At 33.2% G+C, this 26,488-nt stretch overlaps 1 protein-coding gene across 4 annotated transcripts in view; it reads right to left on the bottom strand.

Annotated features, from left to right (window-relative positions):
* The window catches only part of LRBA (LPS responsive beige-like anchor protein), an 832,197-nt gene that overhangs the window by 654,881 nt on the left and 150,828 nt on the right, over window positions 1-26,488 (bottom strand). For all 4 annotated transcript variants that reach the window (XM_074229149.1, XM_074229148.1, XM_074229150.1 and 1 more), the window contains exons 16-20: window positions 25,891-25,988; window positions 20,324-20,416; window positions 3,493-3,601; window positions 2,932-3,013; window positions 123-246 (exon numbers count right to left, since the gene is read on the bottom strand). In XM_074229149.1, the coding sequence (XP_074085250.1) occupies window positions 123-246; window positions 2,932-3,013; window positions 3,493-3,601; window positions 20,324-20,416; window positions 25,891-25,988 (506 nt within the window). The remainder of the gene's footprint in view (window positions 1-122; window positions 247-2,931; window positions 3,014-3,492; window positions 3,602-20,323; window positions 20,417-25,890; window positions 25,989-26,488) is intronic.

Raw genomic sequence — 26,488 nt, 5'->3', positions numbered from 1 at the left:
ACCATAAATGAAAGAGATACACTATTATTTTAGCACACCATTTTTCTTGTTAGATTAGTCTCACATAAAGTTGCTGAAATTCATTTTACTACTATATGCACATTCTGTTTATTCCTGCTTACCTTCGGTTTTCTCTGCTGTTATTAAAAAGTTTAATCATGTCAGAAAGAAAGGCTCTTCGAACCTCCATGCTCTCTGGACACTGGGGAGAATTTCGCAGCAGAGTTGCAATTACTTTTAGTACCTCTGCAAGACAATTTATAAATAAATAAAAACCAAAAGTTCAACAAAAAAAAATGGGAAGATGAAAACTATTTTACTTGAAATTCCATAGTTTCCCTGTAATAAATTATACTAATCACAATCCTAGAAATGATTACTTACTTCTTTTAAAGGGTAGCACCAATAATGAAAAATTATACAATTTTTTCTTCCCTGAACTTTCAGCAACATTAAAAATCTGAACTATAATTATTTAAGATCCACTTGAATTTAAATGATATTAAACATTTTGATGATTCCCAAAACCTACATCATAAGAAACATTAATTGAATCTAAAATAAACATTTCAATTTATAAGATCCTTTCAGAATTAAGTTCAGGAACTTTTAAATCATCTGAATGGATGAATTAGACTCTAAAATAAACATTAAAACTATGACTAAGTAGCCTATATCGGCATTAAGCAATCAAAAGACAGACAAACCATTTATTTTACCTTTTTCCAACATTAAAATTCTCTGATTCTTATTGATATACGCTTTCTATTAACAGTATAAGTTTTAAAAATCTGTAAAGTTTGTCTTTCATTGAAAATGTAAAGTTCATGGGCAGCTAGGTGGCACAGTGGACAGAGTGCCAGCCCTGAAATCAAGAGTACCTAAGTTCAAATCCTGCATCAGACACTTGTTACCTAACTGTGTGGCCTTGGCAAGTCATTTAACCCCATTGCCTTGCAAAACAAACAAACAAACAAAAAAAGAAAATGTTAAGTTTGAAACAAAATCACAAAGGAAAGTAAAATTTCTCTACCCATTTAAACATGTGTAAATATAAACACTAATTTCACTCTTATACTATAATATCCATTACTTTAGGTTGATAACATTTTCTAACCTCAGTTTAGAAAAATGCATTAATATCCTCAAAATAGAATAGGAGCTTAAAATTCAAAATTAAGTAGAAATAACAAAAGCCAAAGTTTTTCTCCTCTCCATAAACCCAAAACTTATACAAAGAACTGACCTTTCTACTAAATGTTTGAGAAACTATTAAAGATAATATAAAATTTTTCATAAAAAATGCAAATTTAAAGTAATAGATTTTTGGTTTTTGCAACAATGACTCCTAATATTGATATATTAAAATGTTTTCTTTATTATAATGTTAATTTTTTCAAGTTATAGTCTTCAAAAACCTTAATGAAGATGTTTTTAAGTTTTTTTTTCTTTTTTTCTTTTTTTTTTTTGCAAGGCAAACGGGGTTAAGTGGCTTGCCCAAGGCCACACAGCTAGGTAATTATTAAGTGTCTGAGGTCAGATTTGAACTCAGGTACTCCTGACTCCAGGGCCAGTGCTCTATCCACTGCGCCACCCAGCTGCCCATTTTTTAAGTTTCAAAACAGATTTTTTTAATCATTCCTGTAATTTTATAAAATAAAGTACTTATTTAAATCAATTTCAATTTTCCCGCTTTTCTTTTTTTTTTTCCGCAAGGCAATTGGGTTAAGTGATTTGTCCAAGGTCACACAGTTAGGTAACTATTAAGTATCTAAGGTCATATATGAACTCAGGTCCTCCTGACTCTAGGGACGGTGCTCTATCCACTGCACAACCTAGCTGCCCCCCCCCTTTTTCCCTCAATTCAAAGGTAACATTACTTTTATCTTATGACTAGAAAGAAAAAACTTCAGAATTTTATAAATAATTTAATATTATACCAAAACTTATCTTAAAGAAACTAAGGTACAATTCAATGATAGTACCAAAGAAATTACATGTAAAATACCATATAAAATACAAAAAGGGAAATCTGTATTTTGTATAACTGCCTAAGATTGTAAATTGCCAATCAAGAGTCTCTTAAACAAAGGTACAGATACGTTTCCACTCCAAATTTGGAATTCTTCTTCTGACATTAATTTAAAATGATAGTATTTACATAATACACCCAATTTAGCCTGATATCTTTAAAGAACACAACTAGGACTTACCCAGACATCTAAACATTTAATAAATCAAATCTACACAAAAAAACTCCTAAAAGTGCTATAAATGGTGGGCAGTTAGGTGGCACAGTGGATAGAACACTGGCCTGGAGTCAGGAGTACCTGGGTTCAAATCTAGCCTCAGACACTTAATAATTACCTAGCTGTGTGGCCTTGGGGCAAGACAGTTAACCCTGTTTGCCTTGCAAAAAAAAAAAAAAACTAAAAAAAATTTTAAAAATGTTATAAATGTTACATACAATTTGAAATCAGAGTGAAGCTATATAAAATATGAATAATGTCAATAATTAAGACATAAAGTTCTCATTATATATCTTTCTTATATTTAAGCTTTACATAAAAAAGTCAATAAAAAGATCAATTTTGAATGAAATTCAATCTTCTCTATTGACATCACATAAAATGATTTTTTAAAAAACATAAAAAGCAACCAAGAATAGTAGATAACAAGTCAGGCAGATTCAAGACAACCTGGATTTAAGTCCAACCTGTGATATTTGCAAGCTATGTGACTATCACCTAACCACATAAACTTTTGAGACCTCAAGCACCATTCTAAAGCTCTAAGTACTAGAAGAGATGTTGCTCAGTATCAGTGAAGAGAGTTGCCATAGGGATGAAACCATAGAACTAAACTAAAAAAAAAAGAAAAAAGAAAAGAAAAACACATTCCAATTATTTGATATATAGACAAAATGCTTACGAGGATTTTGGACCTTCACTGATGAATCTGGATCAGGATGTTGTTTGTGTATTACCTGAGTGCAAATCTGTTCAATCAAAATCTAAAGCAGTGAGAAAATGACAATATTTTAGCATAATAATATTCTGATAATATAATAACTTAAAAATTGTCACAAATGTCACAAAATATAAGGCTGTTAAATATTTGCATAATGAAAAAATTGTGTTCAAATTATCAAATAAGTCCTTATGATTTAAAAAACCTTTTAACATTTAAATATTCAGAAAATTTCAAGATCTTTTAAATTAATTTTCCTTAAGACATCAAGTTAAAATTTTGATGAAAGCAGGAAAAGGCAGAAATAATTTCAATTTTAAATTTTAAAAAATAAACAATCAATATTATATAAAAGATGTTATTTTTAACGGGCCTATCTGAATCTCTTATACGTGTTAATTTCTAGATGTTTTCATTCCAGTTTTGTTGGTGATTTTATGTCAACTTGAAATTACCTACAATATTCAAATCATTTCATACTAACATCTTCTAAGAAAATGAAATTGAATTCTATGTTCGTACCTCAAAGAGAACATTATATGTAGTCATGGTGATAACACTTGTTTGAAGCATCAATCTTTCAGCTAACAATGAGAATAATCCATGTCCAAGCATGACTTCAGCTTTTCTTCTACAATTAGAGACAGAGCAATCACTGCATGTTTAATATTGCTACAGGCAAAAGGTGTGGATAGAAAAAAAAATTAGGTTCATAAGTTTTTTCAATTTAAAATGAAAAACCAACTAATTGACTTTTCTCATTATTAGTTGTTATGATGACTAGAAAGTTCATTATGCAAATTCAAAAGGAGGAATAAAAAGATAATGAGCTCATAAATATAAAATTGTTTAAATCTGAAATAAACCATAATTACCAAGGCAAATTTGTAAATGATGTAGATTTAGAACTGTAAGGACTTCAAGGTAAAATTCTTCCCAGAACAGATCAAACCAATCATTTCCTGAGTGACTGCACCTTACTAAGTAAGCCCTTTGAAGATCAGATTTTAAAACAAAAGTAGTTGAGATGAGTATTCTTCTATTTGGAATGACCAGAAATATTATTTTGTCACTATGATTATGTATGGTAGAAATAGTTCCTTGTAGGTTTTGAATTAATACAAAAATGAGCAATTCTCATTATAACATCCACATACTGGACTGTAAACCCCCTTTAAAAGAAAAGTCTATGGGAAATGGCTTAGCAAACTGTGATAATATATACATATATATATATATATATATATATATATATATATATGTGTGTGTGTGTGTGTGTGTGTGTATGTATATGTATATATGTATGTATATACATATATGCATATATGCATATATGCATGTGTGTATATATACATGTGTGTGCACACACAACACAAACATATGTGTCATGGAACACTATTGTTCTATTACAAACCAGGAGGGACGGGATTTCAGGGAAGCCTGGAGGGATTTGCATGAGCTGATGCAGAGTGAGATGAGCAGAACCAGAAAAACATGGTACACCCTAACAGCAACATGGGGGTGATGATCAACCTTGATAGACTCGCTCATTCCATCAGTGCAACAACCAGGGACAATCTTGGGCTGTCTGCAATGGAGAATACGATCTGTATGCAGATAAAGAGCCATGGAGTTTGAACAAATTTCAAGGACTATTCCCTTTAATATAGGGGGGAAAAAAATATCTTATTCTGATCATGTTATCTCTTACACTTTTTTTTGTTTCTTCCTTAAGGATGTGATTTCTCTCTCATCACACTCAATGTGGATCAATGTACAACATGGAAACAAAAAAAAAAAGTCTACCAAGCAAAGGGTACAGTGTTTCTTAAGAACTGTAAAGATATTCTAGCTTTAATTACAATTTTTGAACCTCTCAAAGACTCAAATTCCTCTTTTTTTTTTTAAATGAAAAGGCTAGAATAAGATACCTTCTAGTACAACATGCATAAACTATAATGAATCAACTGCATTATATGCAATACAGCTTTTCTCCACAATTTTTATAGTGAATACCAACCATATGCCAAATTCTGTTCAAAGACTAATTAAAATCTATGTAGCTACCAGAATGGAGGGGCATTCCTGAATTTCCAGTGAAGCTGAGGCAGGGTAAAAACTTGATCTAGTAAGTCCTGAGATGCAGTGAACTAAGCCAATCATTAGTCAAATCCAAGATGGGTAAGGGGGGAGTGGTGTGGTACCCCTGTAAGGCAGACTAATTAGGAGAAAACTGGCCCTTCTCAGAAAATTGAGGAAGTCCAAGCTCACATGCATCTCTCTTCAAGTGTTAGCTGTACTGCTGCTAGCCTAGTCCAGGCAAAAAAAAGAAACTAGTCCTCCCCCTTGGAAAAAAAATTATTTAAAAAAAATACATAAATACACACACACACACACACACACACACACAGGAAAAGTCATGTTACATAGTAAAACAAAACATTAACATAACATAACTTAATAAAAGATATGAAAGGACAAGCCAACATTGCTGAATAAAAAGAAACAGGGTAACTAAGTACCTCCACCATTATACAACTTATCTATTGGGTCCAGAGGTCATTCCATTCCTGGACCCTGGAAGAAAGGAATCTCATTCAGGTCCAAGGGCAAAAGACAATAACCTCAGGGGGTTTCATCTTATTTGATCCTAAGAAGAAAGGAAATCTAAAACCATAAGTGAGGAGCAGTACCTCAGCTAAGACACTGAAATACCAGATAAATTTTAGATCAAAAAGCTATGATGATGATGCCAGGAATGTCCAAGACATAAAGTCTAAAGAATAATTCTAAAAATCTTAGTAGTAAAGTCTCAAAAAAATATATAAAGCTTACTCAAAAGACCAATTAGAATTTCTAGAATAAATAATGTAAAATAATTGGAGAAAAATGAGGGCTCTGGAAAAAAAAACAGAAAGGGAATCAACAGCTTGACACAAGAAGTATAAAACCTTACCCAATTAACACTCTCCTTGAAAATCAGCATATATCAAATACAAGTTAAAGATTCTAATAAATGGGGTGGCTAGGTTGCATAGTGGATAGAGCACCAACCCTGGAGTCAAGAGGACCTGAGTTGAAATCCATCCTCAGACAATTAATAACTAGCTGTGTGATCTTCGGCAAGCCACTTAACCACATTGCTTTGAAAAAACAACAACAAAAAGATTCTAATAGGCAAGAAAAATGTTACAACAAATTTAAAAGGTAGAATATATATTAGACAGAGCAGTGGTCCTAGAGTCAGGAGGACTTAAGTTCAAATTCAAATTCAAGACACTTAATTACCTAGTTATGTAACCACGGGCAAGTCACTTAAACCCATTGGGAGACCCAAAAAAATAAAATATAAAAAAATATATTAGATAACTTAAGGTATCTCATATCAGAAACAACTTACATAGAAAATAAAGGAGAGAAAAAACTAAAAATTATAAGTGAAAGTCATCACCGAAGAAAATACCTATATTTCAAAAAATCATATATGAGACCTGCCTAGAACTCTTAAAGCAGAGAGCAAAATGAAAACAGAATTCACCAGTCATTTCCAAAAAGAAACATCAAAATGAAAACTTTCAGAAATACTATAACCAAAATCAAGAGTTTCAAGATCAAAGAAAAAATATCATAAGTAACTAAAAGGAGTTTGATTACCACTATCATAGTCATGGCCATGTAAGATTTAACAGGTATGATTATAAAAGAGCAGAGATTATGGCATGTGAAATTGTAAAAGGAAAAATATATAGGCTTACCTAACAAACAAATATAACTTACCTAGTAAAACTGAGTAAATAGATGAAAAATGAGTTTCTAATGAAATTAAAAATTTCTGTGCATTCCTAAAGAAAATGTCAGAGCTGAATAAAAATTTTGAAATGCAAACACAAAAACAAAAAGAAATATAAAAAGTAAATACAAATGAGCAATAAAAAAGACATTACCAGAAAGAATCCCAAGCATTCCAATGGGTTGGAAGTAAGAATGGCCTATGGGCACAGATAGAATATAAACTATAATGTCATGCATGATCATGGAAGGAAACAAATAAGATAAAAGGACTAACTGATTTTGGGTCAGTTGTGATACAGAAAAAAGGGAAGAGGGAAAAGACAGGGGGAATAAAAGGGATAGGAAAAGGAATGGAACTTATGATTTAATATAATCAGGACGAACAAGTAGAAATCTATGCAAACATGAAAGCAGGAAATCACCTGACTATCACTTTCTTTCACTGGTGGAAAGAGGGGGAAAACAAACAGAACAAGTCTTTATTTCATATCAATCACAGTGACAAGGGGTGAAAGCAAAAATAAAAACAAAAAAAGGATAGAAAAATACATAGAGACCTTGGTATAGAAATATATAGAACTCAATAGAGAAGCAAGAAGAAAATAGAAGGGGGAAGAGAGAATAAAAAATGACATAAATTATATGTAAAAAAGCAAAGGGGGGATTTTGAAGTAAGACAAAAGATTAAAGAAAGGAGTAAAAAACTTTAATAAGAAAGAAAAGAAAATGCAAAGAAAACAAAAAGTAACAGAGAATAATACCTAGGAAAATACAGTAAACATAACTATGAATATAAGTAATACGAAATCACACATAAAAAACAGGAAGCCACAACAAAGTAAAGAAGAGTATGCCTTACAACAACATGTTACTTGAATGACACACATTTGAAACATAAAACACAAAAAAATTTAAAATAAACAGTTGGACCAAAATCAGTGACACCACAAGAAATGAACAATTTCATGATCACAATTATAATTTAATATATAGTGCTAGAAATGTTAGTTATAGCAAAAAGACAAGAAAAAGAAATTGGAAAAATAAGCATGGGTAAAGAAAAATAATCACTCCTGTAGATGATTAGATGAATGAAAATAATAAATTGCCAACTAAAATATAACCAAAGTAATTAAAGATGGAATTTAGAAAATAAATCCACATATGTAAGTATTTTAATATATTACTAATAAAACTAACCAGGAAAAAAATTCTTTTAAAATAATTATAGACTACATAAAGACTTAGGCATTTAAGGGTGGCTAGGTGGCATAGTGGATAAAGCACCGGCCATGGAGTCAGTAGTACCTGGGTTCAAATCCGATCTCCAACACTTATTTAATATTACCTAGCTGTGTGGCCTTGGGCAAGCCACATAACCACGTTTGCCTTGCAAAAACCTAATTAAAAAAAAAAACTTAGGCATTTCTCTAATAAACTGAGCACCATAACAATAAAAGCTTATTATAAAACTAGAAAAACAATTATGAAAATGATCAAAAGTGATAGAAGGTCAAGAACTGCAAGGGGAAAAAATGGGGGAAAAAGTAGGAATCAAAGGCTCCTAACAGTATTGGGTGTCAAACTGTATTACAAAGGAGTAATCATCAAAATCATTGGGTATATGAATTAAAATGAAAAAGCTGACAAAAAAAACAGAAAATAACAAATGCTGGAGAGGCTGTAGGGAAAAAAAGTACAATGATGAACTATTCCAGTTTACAGTATGAATTAATCCAGCCACTCTGGAAAGTAATTTGCAACAATATTTCAAAATTCATTAAACTTTACCCAAGGTTTATACCCAGGAAGATCAAAGAAGAGGAAATAGGTGATGTATTCCTAATATAAGCATATGCACAAATATGAGCATGCATACATACATATATAAATATATACATACATATGGACCACTAGTTGGCAACATGGGGATAAAATACAAAGCTTAGAGACTAGAAAACTTGAGTTCAAATCCAACTCAATCATTTACTCGTGTGACACTGGACAAATCACAAAACCCTGTTAGCCTCAAGTTCTTCATCTTTAAAATAAAGTGGAGAAGGAAATACAAACCACTCCAATATCTTTGTCAAGAAAAACCCAGGGCCAAGATGGCTTAGAGAAGACAGGCACAGTTCTAAAATCTCCTGATATTTTCCCCATCTATCATATGAAACAAACCTCTTAAGAGAAATCCGACCCACAAAACCCAGAAAGAAAAGGCAGGAGAAAAGAACATCTGGGCTCAGAGGGCTGATCAACCCCAGATCAGCCAGATTAGCAGCTGAATTGGAGCCGGGGAGCCTGAAGGCCCAAGAGGCAGACCTGCTGGATCAGCTGTGGGGCTAGACATTGGGGACTTGAGTCAACTAGGGAGCAGGGGCGCACTGACCCTTTGGAGCTTGTCAACAGGGCTGGGGGGGGAGAGTTCCGGTGCAGGATAGCTAAGGACACACTATCCCTGGACATAAAAACCTAATGATCAACTGCAGAAAGGCAGAAATAGTTAATACATCTTTCGCAGATCACAATGCAATAAAAGTCATATGCAATACTGGGCCAAGGAGATATAGACCCAGAACAAACTGGAAACTGAATAACCTCATTTTAAAGAATGAGTGGATCAAAAAACAAATTATATAAAGAATTAGCCATTTTATCCTAGATAATGATTATAATGAAACAACATACCAAAACCTATAGGATTCATTCAAAGTGATTCTCAGGGGATATATCATAGCTTTTAAATGCTTACATGAATAAATTGGAGAAAGAGGAAATCAATGAACTAAACATGCAACTAAAAAAATTAGAGAAAGAACAAATTAAAAATCCCCAATAAAATAACAAATTAGAAATTCTAAAAATTAAAGGAGAAATTAATAAAATAGAAAGCAAAAAAACTACTGAATTAATAAATAAAGCCAAAAGTTGGTATTATGAAAAAAACAATAAAATTGATAATCCTCTGGTCAATTTGATTAAAAAAGAAGAAGAAAACCAAATTGCTAGTATCATAAATGAAAAAGGTGAACTCACCACCAATGAGGAGGAAATTAAAGTAATAATTCGAAATGATTTTTCCCAACTCTATGACAATAAATTTGATAATCTAAGTGAAATAGATGAATATTTACAAAAATTTAAGTTACCCAGGTTAAATGACGAGGATATTAAATACTTAAACAACCCTATCTCAGAAAAAGAAATTCAACAAGCCATCATTGAACTCCCCAAGAAAAAATCTCCAGGGCCTGATGGATTCACAAGTGAATTCTACCAAACATTGAAAGAACAGTTGGTTACAATTCTATATAAACTCTTTGGAAAAACAGGTAAAGATGGAACTCTGCCTAACTCTTTTTATGAAACCAATATGGTGCTGTTACCTAAACCAGGAAGAGTTAAAACAGAGGAAGAAAATTATAGACCTATTTCCTTGATGAATATAGATGCAAAAATCTTAAATAAAATCTTAGCAAAATGATTACAACAAGTTATCACTAGGATAATACATTAGGATCAAGTAGGGTTTATCCCAGGAATGCAGGGTTGGTTCAATATTAGTAAAACCATTAGTATACTCAATTATATCAACAACAAACCTATCAGAAATTATAGGATCATATCAAAAGATGCTGAAAAAGTTTTTGACAGCATACATTCCTACTAAAAAGACTAGAAAGTGTAGGAATAAATGCACTGTTCCTTAGAATAATTAGCAGTATCTATCTGAAACCATCAACAAGCATTATATTCAATGGGGAGAGGCTAGAGGCATTCCCAATAAGATCAGGGGTGAAACAAGGGTGCCCATTATCACCACTACTATTCAATATTGTATTAGAAATGTTAACTTCAGCAATTAGAGAAAAAAAGAAATTGACAGAATTAGAATTGGGAATGAAGAGACAAAACTGTCACTCTTTGCAGATGACATGGTGGTCTACCTAGAGAATCCCAAGAAATCATCCAAAAAAACCTACTGGAAACAATTAACAATTTTAGCAAAGTTGCAAGTTATAAAATAAACCCTCATAAATCCTCAACTTTTCTATATATGTCTAGCAAGATATAGCAAGAAGAGCAGGAAAGAGAAATCCCATTCAAAGTAACCTCAGACAATATAAAATACCTGGGAGTCTATTTGCCAAGACAAAACTCAGAAACTTTTTGAAAACAATTATAAAATGTTTCTCACATAAATTAAATCAGATTTAAATAACTGGGCAAATATCAACTGCTCATGGATAGGTAGAGCTAATATAATAAAAATGACAAGTCTACCAAAACTAAACTACCTGTTTAGTGCCCTACCAATCAAAATTCCAAAAAATTACTTTAACAAGTTAGAAAAAATTTTAAGTGAATTTATATGGAGAAATAAAAAGTCAAGAATTTCCAGGTATTCAATGAAAAAAAGTGCAAAAGAAGGTGACTTAGCCTTACCTGATCTAAAATTATATTATAAAGCATCAGTAATCAAAACTGTTTGGTATTGCCTAAGAAACAGAGTGGTGGACCAGTGGAATAGAATAGGTGCAAAAGCAGGAGATTATACTAATCTGCTGTTTGATAAACCCAAAGAGTCCAGCTATAGGGATAAAGACTCCCTCTTTGATAAAAACTGCTGGGATAACTGAAAGTTAGTATGGAAGAAACTTAGATTAGACCAACACTTCACACTCTTTACCAAGATAAGATCCAAATGGTTACAGGACTTAGACATAAAAAAAAAACAATATTATAAGCAAATTAGAAGATCAAGGACTAGTTTACCCATCAGATCTATGGAAAGGAGAGCAGTTTATGACTAAGGAATAGTTGGAGAACATCACCAAAAACCAACTGGATGATTTCGATTATATTAAATTAAAAAGGTTTTGCACAGATAAAATCACTGTAACCAAGATCAAAAGAAATGTAGTAAATTGGGAAACAATCTTTATAAGTAACGATTCTGACAAAGGACTCATTTCTAAAATATACAGAGAACTGAGTCATATTTTTAAAAGCAAAAAGCCATTCCCAAATTTACAAATGCTCAAATGATATGAAAAGGCAATTTACAGATGAGATCAAAGCAATTCATAGCCATATGAAAAGTTGCTATAAATCATTAATTATTAGAGAAATGCAAATTAAAGCTTCTCTGAAGTACCACCTCACACCTCTCAGATTGGCCAATATGACCAGAAAGGATGATGATCATTGTTGGAAGGGCTGTGGGAAATCTGGGACGTTATTACACTGTTGGTGGAGCTGTGAACTCATCCAACCCTTATGGAGAGCTATTTGGAACCACGCCCAAAGGGCAACAAAAATGTGCATACCCTTTGATCCATCAATACCACTACTGGGTCTATACCCTGAAGAGATGAGGAAAAAGGGTAAAAACATCACTTGTACAAAAATATTCATAGCAGCCCTGTTTGTGGTGGGGCAAAGAATTGGAAATCAAGTAAATGTCCTTCAATAGGGGAATGGCTTAGCAAACTGTGCTACGTGTATGTCATCGAACACTATTGTTCTATTAGAAACCAGGAGGGATGGGATTTCAGGGAAGCCAGAAGGGATTTGCATGAACTGATGCTGAGTGAGATGAGCAGAACCAGAAAAACACTGTACACCCTAACAGCAACATGGGGGTGATATTCAACCTTGAAGGACTTGCTCATTCCATCAGTGCAATAATCGGGAACAATTTTGGGCTGTCTGCAAAGGAGAGTGCCATCTCTATCCAGATAAAGAGCCATGGAATTTGAACAAAATTCAAGGACTATTCCCTTTAATTTAGAAAAGAACAGATATCTTATTGTCTGATCTTGTTATCTCAGACTTTTTTTTTCTTCCTTAAGGACATAATTTCTCTCTCATCAGATTCAATTTGGATCAAGGTACAACATGGAAACAAAGTAAAGACTGACAGATAGCTTTCCATGGGAGGAGGGGTACGGGGAGGGAAGTAAGATTGGGGGGAAAATTGTAAAAATCAAGTAATATCTTTAATAAAAAATTTTAAAAATTAAAAAAAAAGCCAAATGGGGGGTCAAAAAGAGACAAAAAAAACAAACAAAAACAACAACATGTGCAGGTATGTACACACATATGTCTTGATCCCTTAACCTTATTATTAAAATGTTTTATGTTAATGTTATAATGCTTTATAGTATAACATGATTAAAATTTTATTTGAGGGGAGAGACTATTTCATCTGGACTAGAGATAAAGCGACCACTTAAGAACTTTCTGACTTTCTCAGTTTTCTACTTAAGATTTAGGAACTTCCACATAAAAGGAGCAAAGGGCTTGGAATATGAAATTCTGGAAGGCATAGGACTTACGATTTTAGGAGAAAAAAAAGACACTTAAAGAAATAGTTGAATTTCAATCATTATTGATGAAAAGACCAGAACTAAATAGAAAATTTGTCATTCATACAAAAGACCTAAGAGAAGGATAAAAAGGCTATCATGAAAACATAATTATAAGGAACTGAATAAAATTAACATTTACACTGATATCACAGAAGGATGATGCATGTAACTCCAAAGGATTTTATCTTAAATAAAGTGGTTTAAAGTAGTCTATAAAGATAGAGGCCACAATTATTAAGTCAATTATTTAGGAATGATCTCTTCACCCACCCAAATAAGAGGGAGAGAGAGAGGGAGAGTGAGAGCAAGAGCGAGAGGGAGCGAGAGCGAGAGAGAGGTACAGATGTAGTGGGAGAACAGCAAAGGGAGAGGTAGAATGGAGAAAATCATCTCACATAAAGGATGTACACAAAACAGAGCATTTATAATGAAGGAGAAAGCAATGCTTGAACATCCCTCTCATCAAAATTGGCTAAAAGAGGAAAACCCATCCACCCATTCGTTCATCCATCAATATACACACACACACACACACACACACACACACACACACTCAGAGAGAGAGAAACAAAAAAAAAAACACACTCAATTGGATTACTTTAAAAATCTTATCCAATAGTAAAATAGAAAAGTAAACAAAAAAATTAGGAACTAGGGTATGTAGGAATGGTAAAAGAAAGAGTGGGTTAAGGAAAGTAGAACCAAAGCAGGGAAGGGACGAGATAAAAAAGAGAGGCAGGGGAGATAGAAAAATAATGGAATGGAGAGAAATAGTTAGAAACCATAAATGTAAATATGAATGAGATAAGCACATTCATAAAAAACAAGTGAACAATGCAGCAGAAAGAGCTGGAAAGAGAAATCCCTAGACTAGGTGGTGCAGTGGATAGAGCACCGGCCCTGGAGTCAGGAGTACCTCAGTTCAAATATGGCCTCAGACACAAGGCTGTGTGGCCTTGGGTAAGCCATTTAACCCCATTTGCCTTGCAAAAAAAAAAAAAGTAACTACAGACAATATAAAATATTTGGGAGTCTACCTGCCAAGGCAGACTCAGAAACGTTTTGGAAACAATTACAAAACTTCTCACACAAATAACAACAGATTTACATAACTGGGCAAATTTCGACTGCTCATGGAAAGGTTGAGCTAATATAATAAAAATGACAGTGCTACCAAAATTAAACTACTTGTTTAGAGCCCTAACCAATCAAAATTCCAAAAAAAGTACTTTAATGAAGTAGAAAACACTATAAGTAAAGTCGTAGAGAAATAAAAAGTCGAGAATATCCAGGGGAATTAATGAAAAAAGTACAAAAGGATCTGGAGGCGGAGCCAAGATGGGGACATGTAGGGATCGAGTCTTAGGAGCTCTCTGATAAAAACTCATAAACTAAGGACTCTAACTAAACTTTCCAGAGACAGAACCCACAAAGGAACCCAGAGAGGCAGTTCTCCTACTCAAGGTAACCTGGAAAAGTGCAGAAAGGCTCTGCTCCCCGGGGTCGGAGGGGCGGCCTGCTGGAGGGGTGGCTGGCCAGAAACAAAGAACTTCAGCCTCCTGGAGGCAGCCCCAGGGCGCTAGGAGCCGCAGCTCACAGCAGCAGGGGAGTCTCCTGAGCTGCACCCCGGGGAGCACCGGCACAAAGTGGGGGAACAGCAGGGACCTCTGCCAGAGGGAGCACTGGAGCCCAGCCCTCAGGGCACACAGCAAGCAGCTTAGTCCTTTGGCAGCCCAGATAGGAAACAGAAGCAGGCAGAGCCAGTAAGAAGGAGCCTCCAGGGCATGAGCCCATTGAGCTGAGGGAGGGGAGTGAAGAGAGAGAGAGAGAGACTGCCTAGCTCTGTCCTCTGCCACATAGCAGGGTGATCTTTGGGTGTCTGGGGCCAGATTCGGACCCAGGTGCTCATGGCTCAAGGGCCAATGCTCTGTCTGCCACCCAGCCACCTCTACTATTATTACTATTTTATTTTATTTTGGGTCTTTTTTTTTTCCTTTTTTTTTTGGTTTTTGCAGGGCAGTGGGGATCAGGTGGCTTGCATGTCACACGGCTGGATGATTGTTGGGTTTATGAGGCTGGATATGGACTCGGGTGCTCGTGGCTCCAGGGCTGGTGCTTCGTCCATTGTGCCACCTGGCCATACCTACAATTATTACTATTATTTTTTTTAATTTTAAATTTTTTCTGTCCCCTTTACTTTTTCACCCAAGCAAGTCTATCTATATTCATGGTGGGAAGGGTATTTTGTTTACTTGTAAACAAGTATATTTTATTAATGTAAAAAGAAACATTTGTACAAAATGAGAATAAAAAATAAATTAAAAAAAGAAAGAAAATATCTGCCCTCATCAAAAAAAAAGAAAAGAAAAAGAAAAAAAGTACAAAAGAAGGTGGCTAAGCCTTACCAGATCTAAAATTACATTATAAAGCATCAGTCATCAAAACTGTCTGGTATTGGCTAAGAAACAGTGTGGTGGACAAGAGGAATAGACTAGTTGCAAAAGCAACTTTGATAAACCCAAAGAGTCCAGCTATTGGAAATAAAAACTCTCTCTTCAATAAAAACTGTTGGGAAGATAGTATAACATAAACTGGGATTAGAGCAACACCTCACATCCTATAACAAGATAAGATCAAAATTGACATAGGATATAGACATAAAAAACAATATTATAAACAAACAAGGAGATCAAGAAATAGTTTACCTGTCAGATCTATGGAAAGAGAAGCAGTTTATGACCAAGGAAGAGATGGACAACGTCATTAAAAACAAACTAGATGATTTTGATTATATTAAATTAAAAGACTTTTGCATAGACAAAACCACTGTAAACAAGATCAAAAGAAATTTAGTAAATTGGGAAACAATTTTTAATGACTAGTATTTTTGACAAAGGAATCATTTCTAAAATATACAGAGAACTGAGTGAAATTTAAAAAAAAAAGACAAGCCATTCCCCAATTGACAAATGGTCAAAGGATAAGCAGAGGCAATTTACAGATGAGGAAATCAAAGTGATCCAAAGTCATAGAAAAATTGCACTAAATCATCAATTATTAGAGAAATGCAAATTAAAGCTTCTATGAGGCACCACCTCTCACCTCTCAGATTGGCCAATATGACCAGAAAGGACAATGATGAATGTTGGAAGGGATGTATGAAATCTAGGAAACTAATACATTGTTGGTGGAGCTGTGAACTCATCCAACCCTTCTGGAGAGCTATTTGGAATGATACCCAAAGGACAACAAAAATGTGCATACCCTTTGATACAGCAATACCACTACTAGATCTATACCCTGAAGAGATTATGAAAATGTAAAAACATCACTTGTACAAAAATATTCATAGCAGCCCTGTTTGTGGTGGCAAAGAATTGGAAATCAAGTAAATGTCCTTCAATAGGGGAATGGCTTAGCAAACTGTGATATATGTATGTCATGGAACACTATTGTTCTATTAGAAACCAGGAGGGATGGGAATTCAGGGAAGCCTGGAGGGATTTGCATGAACTGGTGCTGAGTGAGATGAGCAGAGCCAGAAAAACATTATATACCCTAACAGCAACATGGGGGCAATGATCAACCTTGAATCACTCGCTCATTCCATCAGTGCAACAACTGGGAACAATTTTGGGCTGTCTGCAAAGGAGAGTGTCATCTGTATTCAGATAAAGAGCTGTGGAGTCTGAACAAAGTTCAAGGACTATTCCCATTAATTAAGAAAAAAAAACAGATATTGTATGGTCGGATCTTGTCTCTTCCTTAAGGATATGATTTCTCTCTCATCACACTCAATTTGGATCAATGTACCATGGAAACAAAGTAAAGACTGACAGGTTGCTTTGAGCGGGGGGGAGTAAGATTGGGGGGAAAATTGTAAAACTCAATTAATATCTTTAATAAAAATAAAAATAAAAAAGAAAATGCCATCCATATCCAGAGGAAAAACTATGGAGTCTGAATGTAGACCAAAGCATACCACTTTCATTTTTTAAAACTTGTTTTAATGTTTTTTTCTTTCTCACGATTTTTTCCCTTTAGTTTTGATTCTTTTTTAAATATTTTTTTATTTATTTAAAGCAATGGGATAAAGTGACTTGCCCCAGGTCACAGAGGCAATTATTAAATGTCTAAGGTCAAATTTTTTTTGTTTGTTTGTTTTGTTTTTTAGGTTTTTGCAAGGCAAATGGGGCTAAGTGGCTTTGCCCAAGGACACACAGCTAGGCAATTACTAAGTGTCCCAGACCAGACTTGAACCCAGGTACTCCTGACTCTAGGGCCAGTGCTTTATCCACTGTGCCACCTAGCTGCCCCTGAGGTCAAATTTGAACTCAGTTCCTCCTACCTCCAGGGCTGTTGCTCTATCCACTGTGCCACCTAGCTGCCCCAGTTTTGATTCTTCTTTCACAACATGACTAATATGAAAATACATTAAACATAATTGTACATGGATAACCTATATCAGATTACTCACTGTTAAGTGAAGAGGGGAGGGAATAGAGGGAGGTAGAAAAATATGGAGGTCAAAAATTTACAATAAAAAATGAATGCTGAACATAAGCTTTGCATATAACTAGAAAAAATAAAATAAAACAACATTTTTAAAAAATTAAAAAAAACAGTTTAGGCCTAATGGAAAAAGCAAAACAAAAGGCAAATGAGGAGAAGAATGCTTTAAAAAGCAGAATTGGCCAGCTGGAAAAGGAGATAAAAAAGCTCTCTGAAGAAAATAACTCCTTCAAATGCAGAATGGAACTAAAGGAAGCGGATGACTTTGCAAGAAATCAGAAAGAAATAAAGCTCTTCCAAAAAAGTCAAAAATTAGAAGAAAATGTGAAATATCTCACTGGAAAAATAACCAACCTCAAAAACAGATCCAGAAATAATTTAAAAATTACTGGGCTACCTGCAAGCCACAATCAGGAAAAAAAGACTAGATTTCATTTTTCAAGAAATAATATAGCAAAATTGCCCTGAGATCCTAGAAGCAGTGGGTAAAATAGAAATTGAGGGAATTCATTGGTCTGATAGAGAACCCAAAAGAAAAACTTCCAGGAATATTATAGCCGAATTCCCAAACTCCCAAATCAAAGAGAAAATTCTTTTTTTTTTTTTTTTTTAGGTTTTTTGCAAGGCAAATGGGGTTAAGTGGCTTGCCCAAGGCCACACAGCTATGTAATTATTAAGTATCTGAGGTCAGATTTGAATTCAGGTGTTCCTGACTCCAGGGCCAGAGCTCTACCACTGCACTAGCTAGCCACCCCCAAAGAGAAAATTCTAAAAGCTGCCAGAAACAAACAATTCAACTACTGAGGCTCCATAGTCAGGATTACACAATATTTGGCAGCATCTACATTAAGGGTTCATAGGGATTGAAACGTGATACTCAGGAAGGCAAAAGATCTGGGTTTACAACTGAAAATCAACTATCCAGCAAAACTGAACATCCACTTTCATCTATATTCTGAGAAAGAATTGTGGAGTCTGAACAAAGACCAAGGACTATTACCTTTAATTAAAAAAATGAAGGTTGTCTTATTATGTAATTTTGCTATATCTCATACTATATGTTTCTTCCTTAAGGATATGATTTCTCTTCATCACATTCAACTTAGCTCAATGAATACTATGGAAATGATGAAGACTAGCAAACTGCCTTCTGTGGGGGGGAGGGAAGCAAGATGGGGGAACTGTAAAACTCAAAATAAATTAAAAAATAAATAAATAAAAATAAATTAAAAAATAGAATTGTTCATGCCCTTTGACCTAGCCATACCACTACTAGAACTATACCCTAAAGAAATCAAAGGAAAACAATATCTATGTACAAAAATATATATAACAGCTCTTTTTGTGGTGACAAAAAATTGGAAATCACAGATCTTAATCAATGAAGGAACTGCAGAACAAGTTTAGTATATGATTATTATGGAGAATTAATGTGCTATAAAAAGAAAAGAACAAAGAAAACAAAAAAAAACAAAGAAAAAAGACCTATATGAACTGATGCAAAGTGAAGTGAGACAACTTCACTGTACTTTTGCACAGTAATAGCAATGCACTACTGACAATCAACTCTCAAAGATTTCACTAATCCATCAATACAATGATCCAAGACAATTCCAAAGGATGAAAAAAATGCTTTTCAACTTCAGAGAATGAAGTGATGAACTCTGAGTGCAAAAGGAAGCATAATTTTCTTACTTTGTACTGTTTTCCTTTTTTGCAATATGGATAATATGTAAATTTGCTTTTTATGATTTAATAGGTATAATTGATATTGTGGGTATGAGAGGTGTGGGAGAAAGAGAAAGAATTAAGAATTCGAAATTTAAATTTTAAAAAAACAGAGAGAGGAAAAAAGAAGGGAAGGAAGGGAGGGAGGGAAAGGAAGGAAGGGAGGGAAAGAAAGAGAGAGAGGAAGGAAGGAAGGAAGGAAGGAAGGAAGGAAGGAAGGAAGGAAGGAAGGAAGGAAGGAAGGAAGGAAAAGAAAGAAAGAAAGAAAGAAAGAAAGAAAGAAAGAAAGAAAGAAAGAAAGAAAGAAAGAAAGAAAGAAAGAAAGAAAGAAAGGAAAAGAAAAGAAAAGATAGAAAGAAAAGATAGAAAAGATAGAAAGAAATGAGGGGGAAAGGTTGTTTTCGAAAAATTTGTTAAGAATTGTACATACAGGTTTGGGATAAAGTGAACAGAACCAGAAAAATTCATAATATCATTATTATAAAAACAGCAACTGTAAAAAACTATACAACTCTGACTGATGCGATGATGAACATGATTCCAGAACTAATAATGAATGCTACCCAGTCCATGATAGAGAGGTGGATGGACTAATATACAGAATAAGAAACTCATTCAACAAAGAGCATAAAATTTATTTCCTTTTATTATGCTTACCTGTTATAAGAATTTTTTTTAAGAGAAAGCAAGGGAAAGAAAGAAAATGATTGATAGTTTAAAAACTCATAAAGGGATGGGGCAGCTAGGTGGCACAATAAATAGAACACCAGCCCTGGAGACAGGAGGACCTGAGTTCAAATCCAGCCTGACACTTAATAATTGCCTAGCTACATGACCTTGGGCAAGTCATTTAACCCCATTGCCTTCAATAAATAAAAAAATTAAAACTCATAAAGGGTAAATTTTAAGTTAAAAATAATATAATATGATAATATAATACTCACTTTGGGGGCAGATGTTTCAAAAAGTAACCCAATACTTTGAGAGCCTGTACTCTGATTCCTTCACTTGTGGATGCCAAAAGTTTGTAGATCACTCTATATAGAAAAAAATTAAAAAGAAAATGCCACAGGTTAATTTTTAAATGAAGATATAAGCAATTTTTTAAAAATACATTCATTAATCTATGGGACCAAATTAAAATTAAAATGACACAACAACCAAGAAATATCACCATGGCAGTAGAAATATGTTCATAGTACATTGGTGTCAAATTTGATAATTTGTTTACCATCAACAAAATTAACTAGAGCTACTATCAGTGGAGAAAAAAAAGAACAAATAAAATGTCCATTCTTTTTTTTTATTTTTGACAATAATGAGACTACAAACTAAACCAATACTATTATTCATTTAATATGACAATTTCCAATTTTATGACAGTAAAAACTAGAGCAGAGAGTCAATTCAGAGATACTTTTCCCTTCTATTATGGGATTATCTATGATTATCTATGATCTAGCAGTTGACAGATGGCATAGTGGATAGAATGCCAAAGTCAGAAAGACCTGAATTCAAATTTGACCTCCAACATTTACTAACTGTGCTAGCATTGTTTGTCTCAGTTTCCTCCACTGTAAAATGAGGATAATAATAGCCCCTGCCTCCCAGACTTTTGTGATGATCAAATGAGATCATTTTAAAGTATTAATAATTAAAGTATTTAATTAAATACTTTAATTAAAGTATTTAATTAAAATAATTAAAGTATTAATATTGTGTATGGTTCAGTAATCAATGTTAATCTGAACTGATGACGATGATGATCTACCCAATTCTATCCTATTTTAAAGAAGTAAAATAGCAAGCATTCATTAATATGCTAAGCACTGGAGAAACAAAGAAAGATGACAACAGCAGATCCTGCCAAGAAGTGAACATGTAAATAACTCCATGCTGACAAGATGTACATGGGAGTAGATGTGAGACCATGTGAAAGAAGACATGCTAGTTGAGGAGACTGGGGGGGGGGGGGGGGATGAGAAGAGTGCAGAGCTTCCGGAAGAGGGTGGGATCAAGAGTGAGTTCTGAAAGCTAAGAAAACTATAGGCCAGAGCACTGCAGGGGCTAAGGAGAGGCAGGTAAGAAGTGGAGAGCTGTGTCTTAGGGTCAGCCAGAGGGTCAGCCAGAGGGTCAGGCCAAGGAGTGCTGAGAGAGGAATGATCTGGATCAAGGATGATGACAAAAAAGTAAATGTTTAAAGAGTGCTTATGCTAGGTGCTTTACAAATATGAATTCATTTGATCCTCACAAGAAACCCTGGAGCTGGGTGCCATTATTATCCCCACTTCACAGATGACGAAACTGTAGTTGAGAGCAATTAAGTGACTTGTCCAGGGTCACACAGCTAATAAGTATCTGAAGTCAAATATGAACTCAAGTCTTTCTAACTCCAGGTCAGGTACTCTATTCGCTGAGATGCCCCAAAGGGTATCTTCACCATGGTCAAAAGTTAATAAGCAAGGAGCATACAACTTTTCCATAAAAATCAGTTCAAATCAAAAATGAAAGATATTAAAAAACTTTCAAATAAAGATAAGGTAAGTTAAACACATTCATTAGGAAATTAATTACATTAGCATAGATACATTACTTTGAGAAACAATGCTAGAATGGCTTATGATTCTAACAGCCTTTAGCAATGGGCATAACCATGAACAGGGCCTATTTAATTTACTGATATCTTTTAAAAGAAGCTCTAATTTTTTTTTAAGGAAAGAAGGCAAATTACAGTGTTCACCTGATTCTGTTTTCCAGACAAAACAAAGAAAATCATTGATAATTTATAAACAATAATAAAGACAATTCTACTATACTAACAACTGTAATCACCACAGTTGAAAATTCAAAACAATAAAATTTTGGCATTTCTGAGTTTTATAAGTTCAAACATTTGAAATTTAAGGGGCAAGTGGAATTTTTTAATTATTTCTCAAATAACATTGGATCAATATACACTATATAAAAGGTGTTTTTCTTAAGATGTTCAAACTAAGTTTAAATACACACACACACACACACACACACACACACACACACAAACACGCAAAAAGAAAACTAATATTGTCCTAACTAAATTTGAATATCTTTCTAAAATAAAATTGAAGATAATTTCAGTCTCAAGTGTCATTTTTTATGTTCTCCCTACATAACCAAAAATACTTTTGATATTTAATGAAGCAATCAATGCAAAAACTGAGCAATATAAATAAAAATGAACTCAATGTGGACAGAAAAACAAAAAACTAAACATAATTTGTTAAATGTTACACACAACCAAAAAAAAAAATCCTACTTCAGAGAGAATTCATTTGTGGTGTGGCTGAATCAAGTAAGGATGTTTTCTTAATGGTTAAATGAAAAGAATGGAACTACACATACTCCAAAGTCAATTCTTTAATTAAATCTTATGAACAAGAACACTTAAGAACATATAGGTAACAATAAATATTCTTTTATTACTAGCAGTGGATATTCACGAATGATTTTAAAACACTATTGTATTAGCATTAATTATAATTTTACAAAAACAACAATATAACCACATCAATTAATTTATAATTTCTTTCAAATAATTTTATTTAACAAAAAAATTTTGTAACATCTAAATAATTCAGAAATAAAAATGCATTCAATAAGCCTGTACCAAAACTATGTGCTACAAAAGAAGGTTGAAAAGTTCTAAATTTAACATGAGGGAAAATAGATAAAAATAACACTGTAAACAAACTCTATACCGAAAAACTCTATACCGAAAAATGGAAGATGATCAAGCTGGAAGGCCAGGGTACCCAGCTTGAGTGAAACAGCATTTACTACACTATGTTCAACTGCAGGCATCCCATTTTAGAAGCTGGTTAACATCCAAAGGAAAGAACCCAGTAGAGGAAAAGGTTATAAAGAACTGGTTGAAACCAAAGAAAAGAAAAGTTAGGTGGTCCATAAGAGAGGTCTTCAACTATCTGATGAATTATAATATTTTAAAGAGATATGATTTTTTCCTACTTCAATGCAGAGGATAAAGCTAGGGAAAAGTTTGCAAAGAAGCAGATTTCAGTTTTATAAAAGGAAAAACTTTCTAATAGTCTTCTCCAAAAGTGGAATGCCTTGGGAATTCGTGGGTTATCCTTCCCTCTACTGATATCATCAACAATAAGCATATGACCCAGAAGGAACTATGTTGTGTAGTCAACCTCAACTGCTTCCCTTTCAAATTAAGACTGGAATCTACTATGTATTCTACTAAATTACTATAGTACATAGGGAAAGATTTAATATTAGTTAAATAAATATCAGATTTCTAAGGAATAAAAGGTAATTTGTACTCAAATGCTTAAAATTTTTTTAGTAATACTTAAAAATAATGACCCCCCAACTATCAAAAAAAAAAAACCAGAAAGAACCCTTTCTTTGATTCTAACATTCTACAAGTATTGGTTTTTGGAGAAGACTTGAAGAACAGAAATATTCGAAAAATTATAAATTAATATCAAACACATAGAAATCAAGTGGTCAATGGTGAGAAGATGGTAACATCACTTCAATATAAGAGCAAAAGTATATATTTTTAAATTCTAAATATTAATTATTTTTGTTTTTTCTGTTCATTTAAATAGTAAATTATTCTTTTAAATAATTCTGCAAGTTTAAAAATCTGAACATTTGTTGCTTAGACCTATGAAAACAATGATTTTTATTAATACTATTTGAAAGTATCTTCTTTTTTGTCTTCCTAATTTTAGAATGCTATATAAGTAAGATTGTAAAATACATCACAACACCACATATATTGAGACATTCATTAAGCTATTAATAAAATTAAAAATTAAATATAGATATATAAGATCATAAATTTAGATCTGGAAGATTGAGATCACACTGAATTCAACTTCTTTATTTACAGAAGAGAGAAAAGAGTTCTAGAAAAACTTAAATGACTTTTTCAAAGTTACACAGGATCCCACAGAACAAGTATCTAACCTAGATCCTCTGTCTCTATATCTAGGGATCTTTCAAAAAATTCATGCAATCTGTCTTCCATGTCATCAAGTCATCAGGCTCTTTCTGAAGGCATTTAATTCATTTACTCATTCTGAAACTCAAGAAGGCTCAGTTTATTACTTTAATAATTTTCATAGAAACATCATAATAGACCAGACAAGCACACCATTTTTATATTTTTAGTTATCTACCACAGAGATATATAAGAGGCATCACAAAGCACCGGGTCACTAGTTTATTAGAAAACCTGGACTAGAATTGAAAATGTAATTCCTCTCAAGAGGAAAAAAACAAAAGTATTCAAATTTACTTAAGCTTCCATAGCCCTCAACTATTCTTCAACTATTAAAGGAGAAAGTTATAATATATAGAAACTGAGTTTACTCTAGTTTTAACTCTATAAATCCAAGAACTATAAAGATCAAACCTTCAAAAAAGCAGCTGTATTAAATGACAACAGTAAAATGTACTTCCCCTGAAAATGCTCTACTAAGTAAGTGAAAAAGTGGTCTGAACACAAAGCACAGCAGAAGTAAGCAAGTCAACACAATTCTCAGACTTTTCCTCATTCAAATTTCATAATCTTTTTATTAATCCCAAAATGTTTTCTTTGTGTCATTTGGGAGTTTTGGCAAGTTTCTTTCTGAAGGGCTGATAAGACTTCAGGGCTGTGAACCACTAAAGAGAAATTGTTACTTGACAGACTGTAAATAAATAAAGCATTCAATTACTTTTTAGTTTTACTATCTTTTTTACTTGTACCCCAAACAGAACACAATGAGATTTGTTTTAAAGAAGAAATAATATTGTATCAATACTGTTGATGAAAAAGTATTTGCTTAAATTTCATATGGCATTTTTATTACAGAGAATCAATAATATATTTCATATAACCATACCACAAAGGTCAATTATTATGGGCTAGCCTCTGGAATAGCTTTATAAAAGGAATTTCCTAACAGGTTTTTTCTATAATAAAATTGTTTCTATGACAAAATTTACATCCATCCTACTACTATTCACAGAAATTGTGATTAATTCTGACTAATTCCATTTATTTAAACTATGTGATGAAAAAATATGTTAATAACACAATCAAATGAATAAAGAATTAAACAATGATCTGTTTTGAGATTCATGATTAAAGAAGATTTAAATGGTAGCATTCAAGATGCAACAGCTAAATATACATCCAATGAATATGTCATGTACAGCTATAACAATTTTACTTTTAACTCAAACCATGAAGAAAAAATATTATCTTAGCATTTAATATATCAAATTAGTCATAAAAGAGTTTAGAAATAATCATTCAGGGGCAGTTAGGTAGCATACTGGATAGGGTACTGGTGCTGTTATCAGGAAGACCTGAGTTCAATTCAATCTCAGATACTTAATGATCTAGCTGTGTGACCTTGGGCAAGTCACTTAACTCCATTGCCTTGCAAAGACCAAAATTTTTTTGAAAAAAATCATCATTCAGCAGTGATATATATTAGAAAGTTCTTACCGTAATCCATTCCTCTGGTCAAAAGCAGGAATCATAGAACTAGGATGTTCTGACATTAGTGCAACCAACAGCTGTAGTACATCCATTAGATTGTCATCCTATTTTGATTTTATTTTAGAAATTTTAAAAAAATCAATTAATTTTAATTCAGAACATATTACAATTCTAACCAAAGTGGAGTGGGGTTGGGAATGGAGGAGTGGAGAAGATGACAAATTAAGATTGGTTTGAAAATACAATAGAAAAGGAATCAAACAGTCTTTATTGAAAGATTAAATTACTAATATAAATATTTAGAGAAAGATAAAGGACTAAAGTTTAAAAGTACTGAAAATATGTTGAAGAAATATTATTTAAGAGCTGTTTTCTTTTGTCATGAGTACTATATTCAAATATTCCCTAACTGAAAGGGAGGTCTTCTGCAATTCATTTATATGTTATTTTATATTCATTATAGTATTTTTTATAAAGGAACATAGGCCTGTTCTGAAATTTTTCTTGAGACCTCAAATTTCTAGCAATATCATTATTTAGATTATTGTGAATATTTCCTAAGCATAAACAATCCAGAACACTTCTTTCATGATAGTAAGATGCA

This window comes from Macrotis lagotis, chromosome 3, assembly GCF_037893015.1.
Source record: "Macrotis lagotis isolate mMagLag1 chromosome 3, bilby.v1.9.chrom.fasta, whole genome shotgun sequence".
NCBI classification, from domain to species: domain Eukaryota; kingdom Metazoa; phylum Chordata; class Mammalia; order Peramelemorphia; family Peramelidae; genus Macrotis; species Macrotis lagotis.
The sequence above is the reverse complement of the archived record's forward strand: the minus strand, read 5'-3'. Positions and strand labels throughout refer to the sequence as shown.